The sequence below is a fragment of the Aethalodelphis obliquidens genome, unplaced genomic scaffold, assembly GCF_003676395.1.
Source record: "Aethalodelphis obliquidens isolate GAN/ISIS:26980383/991018 unplaced genomic scaffold, ASM367639v1 scaffold52, whole genome shotgun sequence".
Classification (NCBI taxonomy): domain Eukaryota; kingdom Metazoa; phylum Chordata; class Mammalia; order Artiodactyla; family Delphinidae; genus Aethalodelphis; species Aethalodelphis obliquidens.
The window spans coordinates 13,708,914-13,732,992 of record NW_020837996.1 but is presented as its reverse complement, the minus strand read 5'-3'; the positions used below and the strand labels follow the sequence as shown (position 1 = coordinate 13,732,992).

General features: G+C 39.4%; 1 protein-coding gene across 1 annotated transcript in view; it reads right to left on the bottom strand.

Annotated features, from left to right (window-relative positions):
- The window catches only part of ATP10B (ATPase phospholipid transporting 10B (putative)), a 294,439-nt gene extending 285,433 nt beyond the window's left edge, over nt 1-9,006 (bottom strand). Inside the window, exon 1 of the mRNA XM_027084380.1 lies at nt 8,805-9,006. Coding sequence (XP_026940181.1) covers nt 8,805-8,841 — 37 coding nt within the window. The 5' untranslated portion in view covers nt 8,842-9,006. The remainder of the gene's footprint in view (nt 1-8,804) is intronic.
- Between the last annotated feature and the right edge of the window lie 15,073 nt (nt 9,007-24,079).

Here is a 24,079-nt window from a genome sequence, read left to right as displayed (position 1 = left end):
AAGAAAAGTCATATGATCACTTCAGCAGAAGTAGCTGTGGGTGTATGTGAGATGTGGTTAAGCTGAGGGTACCTCTAGTTTGGATTTAGTGGTATATTTTTATGTGGCTTGTGGTCACCCCCAGCTACAGTTAATTGATTGCTAGCTGTTCTAGGGTAGGAATGGCTTCCAGGTATAAACTACTTCTGCCGTGCTGATTTCAATAGCAATACTAAACAAAGGGGAAGATCTAATTCAATACATAATAAATCACCACAACCAGGACATGGATGACAAAGAAGCTAAGTTTCACCAATTCAAAGAATATTTAAGACTACCTAGGGACTTCCCTGGTGGTGCAGTGGTTAAGAATCTGCCTGCCAACGCAGGGGACACAGGTTCGATCCCTGGCCCGGGAAGATCCCACATGCCATGGAGCAACTAAGCCCGTGGGCCACAACTACTGAAGCCCGCGCACCTAGAGCCCGTGCTCCAAAATGAGAAGCCACCATAATGAGAAGCCTGCACACAGCAACCGAGTGGCCCACGCTCACTGCAACAAGAGAAAGCCTGTGCGCAGCAACGAAGACCCAACACAGCCAAAAAAAAAAAAAAGAAAGACAAAAAAGACTACCTACTCTACAACCTGAAACATCCTAAAAAGTTGCAGTTCATTTTTTAAAAAATCTATAGTGATTCCCCAAATTTGACAAATTTTTGAACTTAAATACACTTTTCTAAACTACCTGTATTAAAAAAAAATTTTTATCAAATTATAAGAAAAGCTGAATTGTCTTTCTATTTTCTCTAAAGAAAGTGATCATGTAAAATTGTTACCCTATGAAGGGGTAATCCAAGACTAGACAGCTAAAAAGTGCAGAAATGGAAAATTGTAGGGGGTGTGATGGGTAGTGAATTCATATGATTTTTCTCAATTTTTCTTGATTTAATGGTATTTAGGTATTTCTTGTCTTTTAAATTTTATAACCTGCTGGGATTTATTTTCTTCTAGTCAATAATTATTCATTCTTAACTTTGATTTATAATTTACTATTCTTTTTCTTAGCTCACACCTCCCAAAATGAATTAAGCTTTAAGCAGCACAGAATCTGGATCTGCCTGTACCCACTAGAATTGACTTGTATTAAAATACTAAAAATAGTAAAGGTTAGTAGGATGTGGAACAACTGACACTCTCATACAACCCTGGTGGAAGTGTAAATTGGAATGACTGCCTTAGGATACTACTTAGCAGTATCTACTAAAGTTGAGATAGCCATACCCTATGACGAAGGAATTCCACTCCTAAATCTGTACCTACCAGAAACACACATATGTGTACTAAAAGCTATGTTTGAAACTATTCATAGGAGCATTATTGATAATAGCTCCAAATCGGAAATAACACAAATTTCCGTCAATAGTAGAATATATAAATAAATTGTGCGCTCACACAGTAGAAAACCAAACAGAAATGGAAATAACTGTTACACGTAACAGTACGAATGAATTTCATAGACCAGACTTTTCCAAACTTTCTCAGGTCGTTATTGTCTCAGAAAAAATTTTAAAGTGCCACTACACCAAAAGAAAAATATAACAGTCCCAATTATTAAGTAGTTATGTCACAACTTAATAAATATTTGTGTCCTAACAACTTAGCAGTCATGTTAAAAAGTACACATAAATTGAAAGAAAAAACTAATATTTTAATTTCATCCTTAAATAACCACAGTAACGTACTAAAGGGCTGTGTATTCCTGCTAGGCATTGCACAGCTTCTCAAATCTTGGAATCATGTTGGATACTACCACCCTCATTTTCTGTTCCACAGTGATTTCTGTACATACTTGCTTTTAATTACAGCTTGAATGTTACCTTTGAATGTTTGCAAAGCTACGACACCAAGAAATGTAGTACAACTTAATGTGGAAACTGAACTGTCATGAAGTATTACTTTGTTCACTGTCTGACAGATGTTGAGCATTATGATGTTTCTGTAAAATTTACAAATACCCTGCAGTGCCCTGCGATGCACTGCTACACAGTTTGGGAACCACTATTGTAGACATCACATTGAGCAAAAAAGCCAGACACAAAGGCATGTATGAGTGTGATTCCATTCGTATAAGATTTCAAGGACAGGCAAATTTAATCCTTGATGTTAGAAATCAGGATCTTGGTTACACTTGTGAAGAGGGAGAGGGCCATAATTGGGAAAGGGCGTATCAGGACCTCAGGAAAGCTCGTAAAAACATTCTATTTCTTGACCTAGTGGTGGCTTCTTGATCAAGTGACTAAGCTGGAGTGTTCATCTTGTTATAATTCACTGAGCTGTATATGCAAGGTTAGTGTACTCTGTGTGTGTATAAATTATACATGAATAAAAAGTTTTTTTTTAAAATAGAATAAAACAAAACAACAAAATATAAGAAATTACCCCTTAAGGGTGAAGCCCTTTCTGATACCCTAGTCAAATCCTTTGTTTTCCTTTAGAGCGTTATCTCCTAGTCTACATTTTTTTTTTTTTTTTTTTCTTGTGGTGTGCGGGCCTCTCACTGTTGTGGCCTCTCCCGTTGCAGAGCACAGGCTCTGGACGCGCAGGCTCAGCGGCCATGACTCACAGGCCCAGCTGCTCCGCAGCATGTGGGATCTTCCCGGACCGGGGCACAAACCCGTGTCCCCTGCATCGGCAGGCGGACTCTCAACCACTGCGCCACCAGGGAAGCCCTCCTGGTCAACATTTATGTGCTTATCTGTGGTATCTCTGGCTAGACTGTGAGCTCCTGGAGGATAGGGGCCATGTCTCATTTATCTCTAATTTCCTAGTGCTTCAAACATGACAACACAGAAGGTGGGTAATTATTGTGAAATAAAGAACAGTTGTTCAAAATAAACGTACAAACTCTCGTCTTTTTCTCTATCTGCTGTCTTTTCTCTGTCTCATTCAAATGCCCTGAGTGATGTTCCGTGTATGACACATCTGTGACTTTCCTTTTTAAAATTCCATTTTCTAACACACCATTGTAAAGCAATTATACTCCAATAAAGATGTAAAAAAATAAAATTCCCTATTTTTATGATATTCATTTCTCATCTCCAAAGAATACATTTTTAAAGGGACAGAAACACACACCCACACACGCCGACATACCCACATTCTCTTTTAAGAATTTATTTATATACATTATAGACTTCTAATGTTACTCAGTACAGTCCATGGACGGTTGATTACTGGTTTACAGCAAGTTAAACACAGAAATTGAGTATATATGTTTAGAAACAAGTACATCAACTTAACCCTACTAAGATATCTGAACATGTGATTGGGAAACTTGCCTTACATATGACATGAGTTATGTTCTTGTCATTCATAGTAGAACTAGTTATTGGTTGGACATGGATTGGACAAAAAACAAAAAAACACTGGTCCTTTTCCATGAATAGTTGTTAATGCTATGCCATTGACTATCAGAGCTGGAAAAGACCAACCCCATTATTTTACTAGTGGGGAAACTGAGACCTAGAGCTTACACAGTTCCTGATTGCCAAGCTAGTGGTCTTTAAACTCTAATGCCATCCACATTCCTTATATTAACAAAAAGATTCAAAGATAAAATCAACATTATTACTGCTATTGTTACTGGCAGTAGCAACTGTAGCTACTGTTTACCCACATTCAATGTTTATTAGCCAGAACCACATGAAATGGTTATTTATACATGTAAAAACTGTCAAGTGTCTATAATTTCACATGGTTCAACTCATATGAAACGCTGACACATGAAACAATGCCAAGTGTTTTTAAGCCTTAAAGAAGAGGCATCTGGAGCGAGAGTACGTGTTGCTTGGCAAGTTAGTGGAGTTCTCTCTGGGGCCTGTTCCCACGTCCCTAACCTGAAGCTAGTAATTGTACCCACTTCAGATATTTATAGAGGCTTAAATGATCCTAGCCTTGGAAGAGCACCTACCTGGCGGGAAGTAAGTGCTTACTGAGTGTTAGCTCTTCTGATTAATCAAGGAGATGATGTGAAAATAATCTAAGAACAATCTTGTGAAATAGAAACATATTATCCTCAGTTTATAGATGAGGAGACCAGAGCTTTAAGAGAAGATAGTAACTTGAACCTTTGTCCATCTGAGTTCAAGCTCATGCCCTGTGTCTTACATACTAATTTTCAATTAAGTGACAGCTGAATCAAGTTGAATAACCTCATTAGGGTGTTTCATCAGAATTGCCAATATTTGAGCAGACCAACCTTCTGGGACTCTTTAATAGTTATATTAAAGAAAGTGCAGGCTTTATTATATTCTGATTAAGAGAAGCTAATTGCAGCATTTTTCCTCATTTTTAGGTCTCCTGACGGACAGGAATGCTGTAAACAATAAACAAGCTAATGGTTACCACGTCTGATTTCCTAATAGTTCAATCCTGTAGTAACCCCTTAGGTATTTCATTCACCTTCCAATGGGCCCCCAAATCCCAACAGCACCATCCCTTGGATGCTGAGAAGGGAAAACTCCACGTGGCACCTGCTGCCTGGAACCCGAGCTGTTCAACTTGGTCAGCATTTTGTACAACACCAAAGAAACAGTGTCATCTCGTTTTCTCCTTAAACAGAATAACTAGTCAAGAAACTCCCTTGAGAAGCAACAAGATATGATTGAATTTTTCAGAATTTTCTATTATTCTATCAAGTTCACCTGACAGCAAAGGACAAGCTGCCTTTCACATAAGCGAATGCATCAGCAATTCAGAAGGAAAAACATGGGTTATTAAGTAGGAACAAGTTTCTCTGAATATATTTATACCAACTCATAGAAACCATTCTCTTCAGAAACCTCTGTGACTATGTTTTTTAGTCTCAGTATTGCTTTAAGGTTGACAGACGATAATAAAATACAATGAAATTACCTCTGAGTTCTGAAATGTACATCAGCTTGTACATTCCTCATGACTTGATTTTTTATTTTTCCAACATGGCTCATCCATGAGCCATGGTTTCAATACTATTCCCAAGCACTCAAGGTTTACGTCTGTGGAATACAGCTACTTAGGCCTACGCCATGTTTATATAAAGGTAAAGAATAAAGAATTTATTATATATATGTGTATATATATACATACACACATATACAATGTACATGTATATACCTATTAGCTAAGAGCTAGAAGGGGCCTTTGAAATCATCAAGTCTCCTTTGTTGTCTTGTAAATGACTCTGAAACCCAGAAAGCAATGCTATTCTGAAGGCTACACAGCAAACTGGCTTCTAAATAAAGCTTGAGGGAACAAGTATGTAGCAAGCACCTACCATCTTCTGAGGATTGCAGCAAGCATTTTCTATACGTAAGTTCTCATAACATTTCTACGATGTCAGCATCACCATTCTCATTTGATACATGAAAAAATTGAGACTATATAGCTAATAATTGCCACAAGTGGAATTAAAGCACTGGTGTAATTGAGTTCTTTTCAGTACACCAGTGTTTCTCCGAATGCACTCACGCCCACATCCCGGTTTTTTGCCATATCCACACACCAAATTTGTTACTGTTTTCTAAACCTTTTCTTTAAATAGACTAAACATTTATAAAGGAAACTTTTTATCACCACCTAAGTGTAAAACAAGTATCATGTGCCATAAGTAGAAGACATTCGTAGAAGTAGATACAAACCAACCAAAATACCACTAAATTTTAGTTAGACTCTGCTGCTCCCTACATTGGCTTTGCATCCTTCTCTTTGTTGACAAGAGATTAGCAATGGTTAGAGAGGTATTAAAGGCCTGTCAACATCCAACTGAGATTTAAGGATTGACAGAGAAGACAGGGAAAACTTTCACTATGGGATTCAGCTGTTCGACGGCACATCAGAGAGTGACCTAAAGTCATCTTGTTCCTATCTCAGATAATTTTGAGTCCTGTCCTGGTGCCTACTCCTCACTTTTGAGAAACACTAACGTACCTAAAGCACCTGGGCAGGTTCTCCAGGTCATGTTTCTCTAACTCTGGTCAATATCAGAATCACCTAGAGGCTTCTTAAGAACTCAGATTTGAGTCTTCCCAAGTTTCTGACTCAGCAAGTCTGGGGTAGAGCCTGAGAAATGGCATTTTTAATGAACTCCTGAGTAATGCTGAAATGATCTGGGCAGAAACAACAACTAGAGAATCACTGCTCTGGGTTGTACTTGGGGTTGGGGGAAAGAGGTGGAGAATATACGGTGGCACGTATGTGAAAATTTCGCCATCAAGTTTGATAGTAATTGCAGGGATCTGGTAGTTTTATTGAAACAGGTAGATACAGCAAAGAAACCAGGTATTCTTGCATTCCTGTGTTGCTTCTTCAATCTAGTGAGTTCAAATTGATACCACACCACATCAGAGTAACTTCGGGTGAGGGATAGAAGTCCTCCCCCAGGCCCAATAATTCAGGTCATTTCCGGGTGGCTTACTATCTGCAAGGCTCTTGACTGCTCGTAACAGAAGCCAGTGATCATTAATCCCAAAAGCAGAGAATGAGACTCTCCTTCTTTCTTCCACACATGAAGACATTATATAACACTAATAAATGCCATGACAGTTACTATTCCCTCTCTTCTGGTTCCAATTAACAGTAATGACTAATAATTATAAAATGCCTGTGTGAGCCAGTCATTGCATTGTACTAGGTGATTATACACATACACACTCTCGATGCGAGGTTTGAGGAGCTAAGTAACTTATCTAAGGTCACACAAGAAGTAGAACAGTGATTCGATTCTAATTTCGATGACTATTGTTTTTCTACTAAGCCACCCCACTGCTACTGTTACTACTCATTTGCTCAATCTTAATATAATTGTATTTTATAGAGAACTAAAAGGAGGAGAAAAGGCTCCAGACGCTTGAAACTTTTGAAAGAAAATTTTAAAATGATGCCACTGAAAGGGAGAAATCAGTGATATTTAATCAGCAATGGAGGTAGAGCTCCCTAGGTTCAAGGGTGGAGGGATGTCTGACAAAGTCTTATTTTTCGGAGAGGGAATAAGTGGGTAAAACCAGTCTCAGAAATCCAACCTGTCTTAGCTTACTCTTGAGTCAAGAAGGAGATTTTTATTCCTCTCTGGAATGTCAAGGGCCATTTTGGAGAACAAGTATGGCAGAATAACCAGCACCGAATTGAGAGCCATGAGCCTTGGTTGTTGTTTTGTCTCAGTAACTCAGACTTTGTTTTCCTGAGTCCCAGGTTCACCATCTGTAAACCAGAGAGCTGGCCTAAGTTCCTTTCTCAGTTCTGCCTTTCAGAATGGCAGACTCCTTCAACTGGGTTTATTAGCACCATATGCCTCAAAATGACAATGCCCATCTTTTAGCATAAGGGCAATATGGTTTGATTGCAAACTCAGCAGTGGGTTTCAACCTTCAGTCTTTCTATTAATCCACCCATATGTGAGGTTACCCTGCTACCTTCTTTGGAAGATACATGTTAACAACTGGAGGAGGGAATTGGAACCCTCTGAGGTAGAAATACAATTTAAATCCATATAAATAGAATTTAAGAAGTGAATGATCTGATAAATTTTTAAAAAGTCACCAATGGCAATGAAATGGCAAATTCAGTAGGTGTTTTTAGGAGTAATTATAGTAACATCTGAAAAGAAAACAACATCTGTGATTTGCCCTACTAATGGCTTAATGTAACAGTGCATCTGTTACTGGAGTAACACTCCTAGTGATCTTGACTGTCTGTTTGCAAGATCTGGAAATAAAGAAAGGACTGTTGGAGAAGAAAGGAACAGGGTGCCAGATTGGCTATTGTTGGTCAATTTCCTCCCCAGAATTTTGAATTCCCCTCCAGCTACCTCGGCCAAAAGTGTGTAGAAAATTCAGAGGACAAGTGAGTTCCACCTTGCATATGAACTCCTGCAGGCTAAACAACTAGCGGCTCACAGTGATTTTTAAAAATTTACTTTTCATCTTGTGGTTAGATATGTGTTACCCCAGCCCTAATGGCATGCCCTCAGTAGGATTTTACTAAAGGTACTCATCATGACTCGTATGAATGAGGCTTTTTTTCTGGGGGGAGGAGTTAATACTCAGGGAGTAAACTTATTTTCTTTAAACATCAATTTTCTCCTTTGAACTCAAAGGAAATCCAGAAGTTCCCACCTATAGTTGAAATCCACTGCAACGTGCCAGCTTCAGGGTATATCTAGATGAAATTGGGAAGCCATATAACAGTCTCACTCTTTTCCTCAAAGCTGTATTTTCTCTCTGCTTTGAGAAACAGACACTAACTACATCTCCTTCTTCAGCCTGCAATGGATGAATGCAGGATAGATTCTTTTTTTTTTTTTTTTTTTTGCGGTACGCGGGCCTCTCACTGTTGTGGCCTCTCCTGCTGCGGAGCACAGGCTCTGGATGCGCAGGCCCAGCGGCCATGGCTCACGGGCCCAGCCGCTCCACGGCATGTGGGATCTTCCCGGACCGGGGCACGAACCCGTGTCCCCTGCATCGGCAGGCGGACTCTCAACCACTGCGCCACCAGGGAAGCCCTAGATTCTTTATCATAAAACGTATCCAGGTCCATTCAAACTGCAAGCTCTATTGCATGAGGAAGCAGCATTTGTCAAAAGCTTATCCTAATGAAATCAACTGAAGAAAAATACAACATTCTGTTACAAAAGAAATGTGGATCTCACACTCAGCAAGGCAAACACAGTTTCAAATGTGGTATAAAGAAAAATGGTTATGTGTTGGGCCTGATTCAAAAGTTAGAATCAGTGAGCAGAGGAGGCGATGATTCCTCTATTATATGGAAGGGACAAGTTGCTGTTACTCACCCCAGCAAAGATGACGTCTCTCCTGAGCGGGCTCCATTAGGAACTACGGACAACAGGGCTTGAAAGTGGCATATTTCTCTTGTGCTGCTTGGCTAAAATATCACTTTTCTCTCCTACGATATTTTTCATTTCTCTGATTATATCTGATGGTGTCAATGCGAGGCCTTAAGCTAACACTCTCTTGGAAACTCAGAGAAGAAGAAGGCCTGGAAAGAAACAACTCTGACCAACAAAGGAGAAGGGACAAATAAGCTGTCTCACTAGAGCCCTGTGAGAAAGAAGAATAGCCTGACAGACCGTGGAGCTCAGTCCCAGAACAGTGAAGGCAGTGTTCTCCGCTGGGCTGCGCGTTTACACAGCACCATCGCTGTTAGACGTGGCTCTTGCATACATTTCTACTTTCTGTGAATCAGTGAGCCAGCAATATCAAAATTCATAAGTGATCGTACTCGCTGTATATGGTACAAAAATGACTGTCCATTTACCTTTTGTAATGCATGTAATTAAGTGTGAGACAAATATAACCTTTGTTATACCTTTGTTTGGGGGCCTGGAATATAATTTAGTTGCTGGGTTTCAAGGGCACTTAAGAAAGAAAAGACTCTCTGCAGTGACTTTTATATGCGTGCTGGTGAAGAATTTGCCCTCAGAGCTTCAGAAGTCCCATTCTTCAGTAGTCATTGTTCTCACTGATTACTGTTTGATTATACAAAATAAGGAAAGTGGGACCAATATATTGTATTTATGGATTATGTGAATACTTCAAACATACAGAAAATCAGAATTGTTTATGGGCTGACTGAGAGCTTTGAGTCACACCCTGAAAAGGAAATTTTCACGTATGATATATATATATTTTTTACTGAGTTGTCTGTTACTCAGCTAATTGGGGTGTTAGTTACTGGTGAGCCCATTTAAAAAAAAAAAAAGAGAAGGTAAAGCAAGCAACAAGCCTATTTTGAGGGTAGCAAAAGGGAAATATTAACAACCTTGGGAATAAAAGGAGGTGAAAAGAAATGAACATACTATCTAACTTCATGAAAATCTTTCCATATGACCTTGGTTGGTTGCTATGTTAACTGTGAACTTACATGTATGGTTGGATCCTATCAGACTACTAAGTAGAAGTACGGACATAAGAAACGTTTTAGAAGGGCTGACGCACCCATAACGTCTAAACTTTGAATAGCTGTAAGGTACAAGGTAGGAATTTTTAAGAACATAAAATTTGCCTAACAATTTGGACAGTCTAGAAGTTTTTCAAAAGGCACTTAACATTTCACAGACATCCATCTGCTAAAGAGAAGAGTGCTTTGCAAGTCCTAGTTTCGTTCTCTCCCTTTTCTCAGAGTCCTCTGGTTTCTTGGCACTAGTGTGACCTAAAATCACAGATCTGGCTCATCACAGAGTGTTAGCATCAGAACTGAAGGTTGTTTTGCACATGTTTTGCATGTGCTGTGGGAGAGGACACCACTGTAAAGCTTAGAGAAGTTAATAAACCTGCTCAAGGCCACACAGGAAGTTGGTGGCAAAGACGGGACCACAAACCACATCTCCTCACTCATAAAACCAGTGCTCTTCTCCTCACCACTTCCCCAGTAGAGAGAGGTGCATACAATTCTGGGACAAGAGGGTCTAGAGTATCTTGTGGACTATTAGGCTGACCAATGGATAGAGAGTCCACAAAGCATAAGCCCATTTTCCAAGCTATTTAGAAACTGTAAATACTAACGGGCATTTGCCAAGTTATTTGCACGATGAAGTTGGAATTAAAAATATCACTGTCTGGCTAATTAGAACCCTAAAAACAAGTAATAGATAGCAAACACTATGTTCAGTTTTTGCTAGAGAGGCCATGTTTCTTTTGCCCGGCTGTTGGAATTCCCTAATAAATCGTGTTGAAAGATCACACATCACAGAACTGTACGTAGTTCCCCTTTCCTGCCATCAGCGTTTCTACACTTAAGTGAATCAATCATTTTGTACGTATTTGCATTTCTCATTGGCTGCATCATGCTCTTCATGCATGATTTTTAGAGTTTTTCACGGTTAGCCTTTATATTCTTGCTGCCCAAAATTGCCCATGAAGAAGCAATGTTTGACAGAAACTTTTGCCCCTTCATCTCCCACCCACCCATACCATATACCCAGGATAAACTTCATAAGCTTAAGACCAGTTATTTACTAAAGGCTGTGCAAATTTTAGTGGTACTAATTGTTATAACTCTTGTTGAGTGGTGATTTTGTGCCAAGCACTGGGGTGACCACTCTGCATAATGCGACTCATTTAATTCCCCAACAACCTTAACAGACTGACATAATTATTTCCATAAAAAAGGTTGTAAAATTCTTCAAACAAACCGAAATAGAAGTAGTTTTGGGGAAAAATCTTATGGTTACTTTGATAAGGCAACGCTTGTTTGTCTTAACTTTACTCAGGAGAAAGGCAAGGGTCTAGACTAATCTTCCCTGAACAAACAAAATCATGTTTTAAGTACTTGGAATGGAAAATAACTTGAGGCCTTTTATCTGGTTAGCCAAATGCAAACACTGGTATAGGATTAATGAACAAAGGTTGGAAAAAGAACAAAAGCACGAGGAGGAGTTAGTAATATGAGATTAGCCATAAAATGAGTTCCTTCAGGACTGAGGCAAGGGGATGGACAGTGGGGCAGTGGCCCAGAGCCTCAAACATCTCTGGAGATGTAACATGATGGAAAAGAGTTCATTTACCAGATCTCCCCTTAGGAAGAATAAGCAGCATGAGAAGAGGTAAGATATCCTCAAGGGCCATGCGTGAACATCCCTAAATCACTGTTTCTCAACAAGGGATGACTTGGCACCCCAGTGGACTTTTGGCAATATCTGGAGACATCTTTGATGGTCACACTGCGACGGAGAAGTCACTGACATGTAGTGGGTAGATCCCAGGGATGCTGATAAACATCCTACAGTGCACAGAACATCCTCTCATGACAAAGAATTATCTGGCCCAAAATGTCAATAGTGCCGAGGTTGAGAAACCCTGCCTTAAATGTTCCCTGAACTCCAGAGGTGCTGGGTTAAGCTAACCGCAGAACTGAATCACTGAGTAAATGAGTTTGGCGAGTCTTGGTTACCTTTCCCCAACCTAAGCTTTGCTCTTTCTCTAGATACTTGTTGAACAACCTTCTAAAGATGAGCAGTTTGAAGGAGTGTGAAGTCTCGGGCTGGGCCTCTATGAATTAATTTGATTTCTGAAATAATTTTAAAAAGCAAAGACAAAGTGATGGTGAAGAGCCTTTACAGTAAGGAATATTGAGCAGGGACAGGCTCAGCTGAAAAACACCAGCAACTACAGAAAACCTCAGTGGATGATAACTTCTCGGTCGTTTGTCATCAGGTAATTTCTGTGATATTCAGGGCTCCTAAACCAGATGTGACACAGTGGTAATTACCTGCACAAATATTTCGTTTGGCCTGCACAGACTTAAATTTTAGATTCACTGGCAGCGTTAAACACCTGGATGCTCCTCATAATAATGTAGACTCTTTTTTGTGGAACTCAAGTAGCCAAACAACTGACAGCCATGGGTACACTTTCCCACCAGTCAAGAGTTGTCCACTGCTGGGACTTCCCTGGTGGCACAGTGGTTAAGAGTCCGCCTGCCAATGCAGGGGACACGGGTTCGAGCCCTGGTCCAGGAGGATCCCACATGCCACGGAGTGACTGGGCCCTTGTACCACAACTACTGAGCCTGCGCTCTGGAACCTGTGAGCCACAGCAACTGAGCCTGTGACACACAACTACTGAAGCCCACATGTCTGGAGCCCGTGGTCCACAGCAAGAGAAACCACCACAATGAGAGGCCTGCGCACTGCAGCAAAGAGTGGCCACTGCTCACCGCAACTAGAGAAAGCCCACATACAGTGACAAAGGCCCAGTGCAGCCATAAAAATAAATAAAATAAATTAATTTAAAAAAAAAAGAGTTGTCCATTGTTGAATAATGCCATTGTGGACAGGGCATGACTATCCCCATTCTTCAACTGGACTGATTCAGGAGGTTCTATTACCTGCCTGGTCCCTGTAGCAACCTTAGTTTGCAACTCCTGTCTTAAAAGATTATACTTGTAGTAGTCTCTTATAATCCTTTGTATTTCTGCAATGTAAGTTGTAATTTCTCCTTTTTCATTTCTAATTTTATTGATTTGCGTCCTCTCTCTTTTTCCCTTGATAAGTCTGGGTAAGGGTTTATCAATTTTGTTTAGCTTCTCAAAAGAACCAGCTTCTAGTTTTATTGATCTTTGCTATTGTTTTCTTTGTTTCTATTTCATTTATTTCTGCTCTGATCTTTATGATTTCTTTCCTTCTACTGACTTTGGGTTTACTTTATTCTTCTTTCTCTAGTTGTTTTAAGTGTAGGGTTAAATTGTTTGAGATTTTTCTTGTTTCTTGAGGTGAGATTGAATTGCTACAAACTTCCCTCTTAGAACTGCTTTTGCTGCATCCCATACATTTTCGGTTGTCACGTTTTCATTGTCATTTGTTTCTATGTATTTTCTTTATTTCCTCTTTGATTTCTTCAGTGATCTTTTGGTTATTTAGTAGCACAATGTTTAGCCTCCAAGTATTTGTGTTTTTTACAGTTTTCTTCCTGTAATTGATTTCCCATCTCATAGCGTTGTGGTCAGAAAAGATGCTTGATACGATTTCAAATTTCTTAATTTTTCTGAGGCTTGATTTGTGACCCAAGATGTGATCTATCCTGGAGAATGTTCCATGTGCATGTGAGAAGAAAGTGTATTCTGCCACTTTTGGGTGGAATGTTCTATAATATGAATTAGATCTGGTCTATTGTGTCACTTAAAGCTTGTGTTTCCTTATTTATTGTTTGGATGATCTGTCCATTGGTGTAAGTGGGGTGTTAAAGTTCCATATTATTATTGTGTTACTGTCAATTTCTCCTTTCATGGTTGTTAGCATTTGCCTTATGTATTGAGGTGCTCCTATGTTGGGTGCATAAACATTTATTTTTATATCTTCTTCTTGGATTGATCCCTTGATCATTATGTAGTGTCCCTTCTTATCACTTGTAACAGTCTTTATTTTAAAGTCTATTTTATCTGATACAAGTATTGCTACTCCAGCTTTCTTCTGATTTCCATTTGCATGGAATACCTTTTTCCATCCCCTCACTTTCAGTCTGTATGTGTCCCTAGGTCTGAAGTGGGTCTCTTGTAGACAGCATATATATGGGTCTTGTTTTTGTATCCATTCAGCCAGTCTGTGTCTTTTGGTCAGGGCATTTATTCCATTTCCATTCAAGGTTATTATCGATATGTATGTGCCTATTACCATTTTCTTAATTGTTGTGGGTTTGTTTTTGTGGGTCTTTTTCTTCTCTCTGTTTCCCCGCATAGAGAAGTTTCTTTAGCATTTGTTGTAAAGCTTGTTTGGTGGTGCTGAATTCTCTTAGCTTTTGTTTGGCTGAAAAGCTTTTGACTTCTCCATTGAATCTGAATGAGATAACTTGCTGGGTAGAGTAATCTTGGTTGTAGGTTTTTCTCTTTCATCACTTTAAGTATATCCTTCCACCCACTTCTGGCCTGCAGAGTTTCCACTGAAAAATCAGCTGATAACCTTATGGGGATTCCTTTGTATGTTATGTTTTGTTTTTCCCTCACTGCCTTTAATACTTTTTCTTTGAATTTATGGACAACCACGAAGAAATGGACAAATTTTTGGAAAGATACAATTTTTCAAGACTGAACCAGGAAGAATTAGAAAATATAAACAGACCTATCACAAGGAATGAAATCGAAACCATAATTAAAAATCTTCCAACAAACAAAGTCCAGGACCCAATGGCTTCACAGGTGAATTCTACCAAATATTTAGAGAAGAGCTAACACCCATCCTTCTCAAACTCTTCCAAAAAACTGCAGGGGGAGAAACACTCCCAAATTCATTCTATGAGGCCACCATCACCCTGATACCAAAACCAGAAAACAATATCACAAAAAAGAAAATTATAGACCAATATCACTGATGAACATAGATTCAAATATCCTGAACAAAATACTAACAATCAGAATCCAACAGCACATTAAAAGGATCATACACCATGATCAAGTGGGCTTTATTCCAGGGATGCAAGGATGCTTCAATATATGCAAATCAATCATTTTGATATGCTGCATTAACAAATTAAGGAATAAAAACCATATGATCATCTCAATAGATGCAGAAAAAGCTTTCGACAAAATTCAACATCCATTTATGGTAAAAACTCTCCAGAAAATGGGCACAGAGGGAACCTACCTCAACATAATAACGGCCATATATGACAAACCCACAGCAAGCATCATACTCAATGGTGAAAAACTGAAAGCATTTCCATTAGGATCAGGAGCAAGACAAAGATATCCACTGTTGCCACTCTTATTCAACATAGCTTTGGAAGTCCTAGCTACGGCAATCAGGGAAGAAAAAGAAATAAAAGGAATGCAAATTGGAAAATAAGAAGTAAAACTGTCACTATTTGCCAATGACATGATATTATATATAGAAAATCCTACAGATGCCGCCAGAAAACTATTAGAACTAATCAATGAATCTGGTAAGGCTGCAGGATACAAAACTGATGCACAGAAATCACTGGCATTCCTATACACCACCAACAAAATAATCAGAGAGAGAAATTAAGGAAACAATTCCATTTACCATCACAACAAGAAGAATAAAATACCTAGGAATAAACCTACCTAAGGAGGCGAAAGACTTGTACTCAGAAAACTATAAAATATTGATGAAAGAAAGCAAAGATGACATAAACAGATGGAGAAATATACCACGTTCTTGGATTGGAAGAAACAATATTGTGAAAATGACTATACTACCCAAAGCAGTCTACAGATTAAATGCAATCTCTATCTAATTACCAATGGCATTCTTCACAGAATTGGAAAAAAAAATCTTACAGTTCGTATGGAAACACAGAAGACCCCGAATAGAAAAAGCAATCTTGAGAAAGAAAAAAGGAGCTGGAGGAATCAGGCTCCCTGACTTCAGACTATACTACAAAGCTACAGTAATCAAGACAGTATGGTACTACCACAAAAAACAGAAATATAGATCAATGGTACAGGATAGAAAGACCAGAGATATACCCACACATATATGGGCACCTAATTTACAACAAAGGAGGCAAGAACTTACAATGGAGAAAAGACCACCTCTTGAATAAGTGGTTCTGGGAAAACTGGACAGCTACATGTAAAAGAATGAAATTAGAACACTCCCCAACACCATACACAAAAATAAACTCCAAATGGATTAAAGACATAAATTTAAGACCAGACACTATAAAACTTTTAGAGGAAAACATAGGAAAAACACCCTTTGACATAAACCACAGCAAGGTGGTTAGAACTTTTTTGACCTACCTCCTAGAGTAACAGAAATAAAAACAAAAATAAACAAATGGGATTAATTAAACTTAAAAGCTTTTGCACAGAAAAGGAAACCATAAACAAGACAAAAAGACAACCCTTAGAATGGGAGAAAATATTTGCAAATGAAACAACAGACAAAGGATTAATCTCCAAAATATACAAACAGCTCATGGAGCTCAATATCAAGAAAACAAATAATCCAGTTAAAAATTGGGAGGAAGACCTAAACAGACATTTCACCAAGGAAGACATACAGATGGCCAAGAGACACATGAAAAGATGCTCAAGATCACTAATTATTAGAGAAATGCAAATCAAAGCTACAATGAGGTATCACCTCACACTAGTCAGAATGGCCATCATCAAAAAATCTAGAAAAAATAAATGCTGGAAAGGGTGTGGTGAAAAAGGGAACCCTCCTACACTGTTGGTGGGAATGTAAATTGATACAACCACTATGGAAAACAGTATGGAGGTTCCTTAAAAAACTAAAAATAGACCTACCATATGACCCAGCAATCCCACTACTGGACATATACCCTGAGAAAACCATAATTCAAAAAGAGACATGCACCACAATGCTCACTGCAGCACTATTTACAATAGCCAGGACATGGAACCAACCTAAATGTCCATTGACAGATGAATGGATAAAGAAGATGTGGCACATATATACAATGGAATATTACTCAGCCATAAAAAGAAATGAAATTGAGTTATTTGTAGTGAGGTGGATGGACCTACATTCTGTCATACAGAGTGAAGTAAGTCAGAAAGAGAAAAACAAATACCGTATGCTAACACATATATATGGAATCTAAGAAAAAAAAGGTCATGAAGAACCTAGGGGCAAGACAGGAATAAAGACACAGACCTACCAGAGAATGGACTTGAGGATATGGGGAGGGGGAAGGGTAAGCTGTGACAAAGTGAGAGAGTGGCATGGACATATATACACTACCAAACGTAAAATAGATAGCTAGTGGGAAGCAGCCGCGTAGCACAGGGAAATCAGCTCGGTGCTTTGTGACCACCTAGAGGGGTGGGATAGGGAGGATGGGAGGGAGGGAGACACAAGAGGGAAGATATATGGGAACATATGTATACATATAACTGTTTCATTTTGTTATAAAGCAGAAACTAACACACCACTGTAAAGCAATTATACTCCAATAAAGATGTTAAAAAAACAATAATATATTTATTACATGTTAATATATAACATTTTAACAAAAAATAACTGTATTTCCCAACAAAAAAATTAGTGAGAATTTTTCTAAATCTCATTACCATTTGGATTAGAGGACAGCTGGATTCTCATATCTGTTTATCCATTCATTCTGTTGCATCATGTTCTTGTGTTCAAATACCTGAAGAAAAATCCAGCTTTATACATAGTTATAAAAGGGAGGACTCATGGATCCCCCAAAAGACCTTTGAGAACTGTGATTAGTTTTCTGTGTCAACTTGGCTATGCTACAGCCGCCGGTTATTCAATCAAGCACTAGTCTCGGTGTTGTGAAGGTATTTTGTAGGTGTGATTAAAGTCCATAATCGGTCCACCTTAAATAGGGCCTGATTTGATCAGCTGAAAGGCCTTGGAAGCAGAGTTGTGTCTTCCCTGAAGAACAAGAAAAAATTCCGTCTGTAGATAGCAGTCGCAGCTCATGCTTGAGAATTCCAGCCTGGCCTGCCCGATGGCCTACCCTATGGAGGTCACACTCGCATAGCCAGCCCAATGATCATGTAAGCCAATTCCTTGCAATAAATCTCTTAAAATATATCACCTACTGGCTCTGTTCGTCTGACTGCACTCTGATACAGGGACCCTCTAGGGATCCTCAGACCACACTGTAAGAATCACTGATAGAAGATATATTTCATAAAGGCTTTGATGTCACTTACCTAACTGGCTTAACAATAATTCTATGAAGTCAAAAAGGCAGAAATCATCACTCCTATCATCAGAGAGTATATTTATCAAATGGCACACATCCATCAATGGCTCTTAGTCTTTTTTTTAAAAAAATAAATATATTTATTTATTTATTTACATTTTTGCCCGTGTCGGGTCTTCGTTGCTGCTTGCAGGCTTTCTCTAGTTGCGGCAAGTGGGGGCTACTCTTCGTTGCAGTGCACGGGCTTCTCACTGCGGTGGTTTCTCTTGTTGCAGAGCACGGCCTCTAGGCATGCGGGCTTCAGTAGTCACGGCTCGCTGGCTCTAGAGCTCAGGCTCAGTAGCTGTGGCGCACGGGCTTAGTTGCTCTGCGGCACGTGGGATCTTCCCGGACCAGGGATCTAACCTGTGTCCCCTGCATTGGCAGGCGGATTCTTAACCACTACACCACCAGGGAAGCCCAATGGCTCTTAGTCTTGATCCTTAAATTCCTGGTTCCTATTGCACTGCTTCTATCCTTCAGTACAATAACCTTGAATATATTTGCAAGTATACACACAGATCTAGACATTCATCTTACTTAATACACTCATGCCACAAAGAATTTCCTTAGAAAAAGTAGGTAGGACTACTTTAAGTGAATTTCTTAAGGGAAAGTGATACAGAAGAAACACAGGGCTTTGTTCTATGCTCAAGCAGTTTACAATTTACCTGGGAGAAATAAGATTATTCACCCCTGAATACATGAGATTTAATGAAGTAATTAGGACTTTGATTCTTTACCAATACTTTTTTAAGCACTAGGCACTGGAATAGGGCCACTTTCATCTTTTTCAGCTACTTCTACTATGGAATGGACCTCCTCACCCCGTATTTGATGCTCCCACTGGTCAGTGAGTTTATGGAAGACAGGGATAGTGACTGGCCAGCAGGTGCTTAGTGATAATGACCTGTTCAGTGAATGACTGAGGATGCCAAGAATGGGTGCAATGCATAAAGGTGAAAAGAAAGAGCAAGAGTGGAAAAGTTGGGAGAAATGGAGAAACCAAAGAGCTGAAAGATGGAATATGACTTTCAAAAAAAGAATAAAGAGGAAGCTGAGCTGGAGAAAAGGGTGTGTATCAAATAGTAACAAGAGATCTATGAGAACAAATGAAAGGCTTCCATTCTAGGAAAGTCTGGCCAAGGAGTCTGTGCTTCATTAGGAAGAAGAGGCAGAATAGTATCATGGCTGAACGTGTAAACTTCAATCAGACAGATGTGAGTTTGGGTCTTAGTTCCATCACACACTAGCTATGTGATCTTGGATAAATTACCTGACCTTTCTGGGCCCCAGTTTCCACAACCGTGAACTTTTAGAGAGTCATTGTGAAGATTAAAGGAGAAAGTATATGTAAAGTACATCACATAGTGCCTAGCATAGAGTAAATCCAGTGAGTGTTGGCTCTCATAATTATTGTTACTATTGCTAGCATTATTAATTCTAGGGGCAGCAAGCAGCCCATGGGAGGTTTTTAATTGGGATGGTGATATGGAGGCACCTGTCAATTTTGAAAATATATTTGATGTTAGTTAGAATGAATCATTAAGGGGAAATACTGGAGCCAGAACAGTCAGGAGGTTACCTTAATAGACCAAGCACAAAGAAGTGACAGAGGTAAGGAACATGCTAGCCCAGCGCTCCTTCCACTGCCTCATCCCATACACAACAGACTGGACCTCTGCAGCTTATTATTCTAAATAGGAGCAAAAGGTCTCTTAAGTATAACTGGGAAAAGAGAAACGGTATAAAATTTTGCAAGTGTATTTAACTTCAATACATTGTTGATCAGAGTTAGGGGAGAATTTTAGAATATCAAAGTTGCAACTTTTAGAGATTGTCAAACTCTCTGACATACTGGGGCTTTCAAGCTCCCTCTGCTTACGTGGCAAATTAACTCAAGGTTCCTAGAAAACAAATCGCTAAGGAGACACCAGTCTAGGCTAATAATTAAAAAAAAACTGCTTATAAGTCACATAAACATCTTTGTGTATGTCTAGGATCTTTTGAGAGTTATGTATAGCTAGATACATAAGTATCTACAGAGCTTACACGTGGTGACTATTCACACTGAATGAAACCCATCTGTTAATATCTGGGTACACTGGCGGTAAAGTCAACTGATGACAGGTAGGTGTAACAGGAGCTGACTAGGAGAAATCACTTGCCAATCTATAGCACTGGTCTTGTTATGTCTGTATCCAGTAATTATGACATCTTTTAATTTTCAGGTAAGTTCTTGGTCTTAGTGTGAGGTTTAATCTTTATTTTCAAACACAGAGAACTGGGATTCTTCCTGAGCAACTTGAAGCATAGCAGAAAGTCAGTAGGCTGAATCACAGGGTTTCCTAAAATGGTACAGTTTTAATAATGTGTACACACTGAAACCCAAAGACATGCTGATCTCCACGTATAACACTTCTGACTTAGTATGGGAGGTCAATGACAAATAGTACAGAACATTCACCAGAATTATGATTTAGCTACTAGTTTAGAGTGGAATTTCTAGTCTCAGTTGATTGAAACACATGTGCTTATGTTTCAGTGTAATAGATGTGAATCCCCCTTTCAAAAGAATTCCAAGTTTGCATTTGTGCAGAAATCATTGATTGGAATAGGTATTCCATGAGTATAAAGGAAAAAAAAGACATTAAGTAAGAGACATCTCATAGTGGCCTTTGTACATGATTTTCTCTCCATCAAATGCTAGTACTCAAGTTGACCTTCCAGGTAGAAGGGATGGATTGTCTCAGAGCCAAAAATGCATTGTTGTGCAGGCCCTGTGGTTGTCTAACAATACACATTTGCAAGGTAGCTGCTTGGGACAGAGGTGGAGCGAGACCTGGGAAGAGAGAGCTGGGATCTTCATCTAGAAATAAAAGCCTTGCATTAGCTAAACGTACTGATAAGCAGGGTGTGTGGCTCACCACTTCCTATGACTTCTAGGTGAGAGGTAACTAGGAACTCATGGAATTAAAGCAATCAACTTGGAATAACAGCTTAAGATGAAATAGGGCCTCAGATTTTAAGTCTTCCAATATTAGCATATCACAGATAAAGGAGACAGAGACTCAGGAAGGTTAAAGAGTGTCATGAGTCAAGGTGACTGCCAGGACTTTTTTATAACTTCTAATCCAGTATATTTTTGCCACTTCACACTGTCTCAGTGAGGTCACCATGATCACTGTATTTCTACCCAACTGTTTTCTACCCATTTACTTTAGCAAAACGGGAGATTTATTGGCTCACAGAACTGGGATGTTCAGAGATCCAAGGGCTCTAATAATTGCATGTTTTAGTCTGGCTTTTTCTGTGTGGTGGGCCAGATGGTCTTTGGAAACTCCAGACACATATTGACTCAGCCTATAAGCCTCATTAGAAGGTCTTTCCTGACACATTTTATTTTGCCAAAGTCCCAGGAAAACCTCTAACTGGTTCACTCTGGATTAGGTACCCATCCACAGCAGCCCATGACATACTCTGTGCCAAAGTCTTTTAACCGCATTGAATATATTACTCATAAGAAAAAGGGGTTATCTAATTAGAAGGAAGTCAGGGATTCTAAACAGGCACAAGCAACTAACATATATCATAATCATATTTCTAAAATAAAATATCATGGAAGGAAATATCTAAAAAGGGAAACTTACCAAACAACGGAATACCAACTATGGAAATGGTGTTGCTTTTCTTCTTTAAAATAATTTGTGTCAATATCTGTAATGACAAAGATAAGGAAAAATCTCATTTCAGTAGATGAAAGATTGATTCACTATAGCTTACATCACAATAATTGCTTTCATACACACCCAACATAAAATATTTTATAGTCTTTGCACAGTGTCTGGCATTTAATGAATGCTCATTCCCATTCTTTGCACATGTACAACTGTTAGCCTTATTTGTGCCAAGGCCACTGTCAACGCTTTTATCACCACGGACTGCCAGGGTCATTCATGTTATGAAGTCTCAGTTAAAAGACAAAATGGACTATAAGCTGTTCCGTATTTTTGGTTTCCAACATTTGAGTTTTTGAATGCCATGATTCCCAGAATGGCCTACCATTTGCTCTGTGATTTCATAGCACATATTCCCACCCTCCTTACATTTCAGTGGGACTTGCATTATTCGGATTTTCTTTTTAATTTCAATCCACATGAACCTTGGTTATTATGTCTTTGAGAATTTCATGATATAGCTGGAATTGTGTCATCTGGTACAATTAGGTTTCTACAATGTCACTCTGGAGGATAATCAAAGACTTAAATGAAGCACAAACTTATCACCTGTCTAATTTCAGTAGAGACCAAAGAGGTAGTGTGTGATCATGGTTAGGAGCCAGGGCTTTCAAGTTAAGAAGTTCTGGGTTCAAATCCTGATTCCCTACTAGCTGGTTTCTTAAGCAAGTTACTTTATCTCCTTAAGACTTAATGACCTCACCTATAATGTGGGACAATACCACCACCTAATTCATAGGTAATGCACGTAGAGTGTGTGGTACTCTTTGAACTTTAAATACAGACTAACCATTATTATGACAGTCATAATAAAAAAATGTATGTGTGGGCAATAAAATAAAGAACAGAAAGAGCACCTGCTGCAGTTGCAAGCACAAAATGAGAACACATACATACATCTGTGCATGATGATTTTATCGACAGACATCTTTTACATTTTGTTCAAGAAGCCTACCCAAATTTCTTTATTCTCATTGGTCCGCCTCCTTTTGGATTCTTTATAATCACAACTTTTTATCAACAGCTTTGAGGTATAACTGACAAGTAAAAATCGTATATATGTAAGGTACACAAAATGATGGTTTAATATATGTATCCATAGTGAAATGATTACCACAGTCAAGCTAATTACCACATCCATCACCTCACGTAGTTACCTTTTTTCTGTGTGTGGTGAGGACACTTAAGAGATGCTCTCTTAGCGACTTTCAAGTAAACAATTCTATGTTATTAACTATAGTCACCATGCTGTCTGTTAGATCCTCAGAACTTACTCATCTTATAATTAGAAGTTTGTACTCTTTGACAAACATCTCTCCATTTTGCCTGATTATTATTATTATTATTTTTTGCGGTACGCGGGCCTCTCACTGCTGTGGCCTCTCCCGTCGCGGAGCACAGGCTCCGGACGCGCAGGCTCAGCGGCCACGGCTCACGGGCCCAGCCGCTCCGCGGCATGTGGGATCCTCCCGGACGGGGGCACGAACCCGCGTCCCCTGCATCGGCAGGCGGACTCTCAACCACTGCGCCACCAGGGAAGCCCTGCCTGTTATTTTGATTGTTTTTTGTTTGTTTGTTTTTTAAGATAAGAAATTAGGACAGATACAGAATTCTGTGTGACTCTTGAATGTCTCTCAAATCTATTCATTTCTTCCATTTCTTTTTTTCTGTGAATTTTTTATTTTTATTTTACTTTTATTAATTTTTATTGGAGTATGGTTGCTTTACAATGTTGGGTTAGCCTCCACTGTACAACAAATCTTCCATTTCTACTGCTTGAGTCCAGGCTATCTCTTCTCTTGCCTGCTCTCTCTTGTTCTCACTGCTTCTGTGCTCACTTCCTATGGTGGTCATTGCTCCTGGTCACCAATAGTCATCCCTCCTCTACTTCTGGGCACTTAGGAGGATCGCCCTTTCCTGTGCCTTAGAGAAATGCATGGGGCTTCCCTGGTGGTGCAGTGGTTGAGAGTCTGCCTGCCGATGCAGGGGACATGGGTTCGAGCCCTGGCCTGGGAGGATCCCACATGCCATGGACCAACTGGGCCTGTGAGCCACAACTACTGAGCCTGCGTGTCTGGAGCCTGTGCTCCGCAACGGGAGAGGCCGCGACAGTGAGAGGCCCGCGCACCGCGATGAAGAGTGGCCCCCGCTTGCCGCAACCAGAG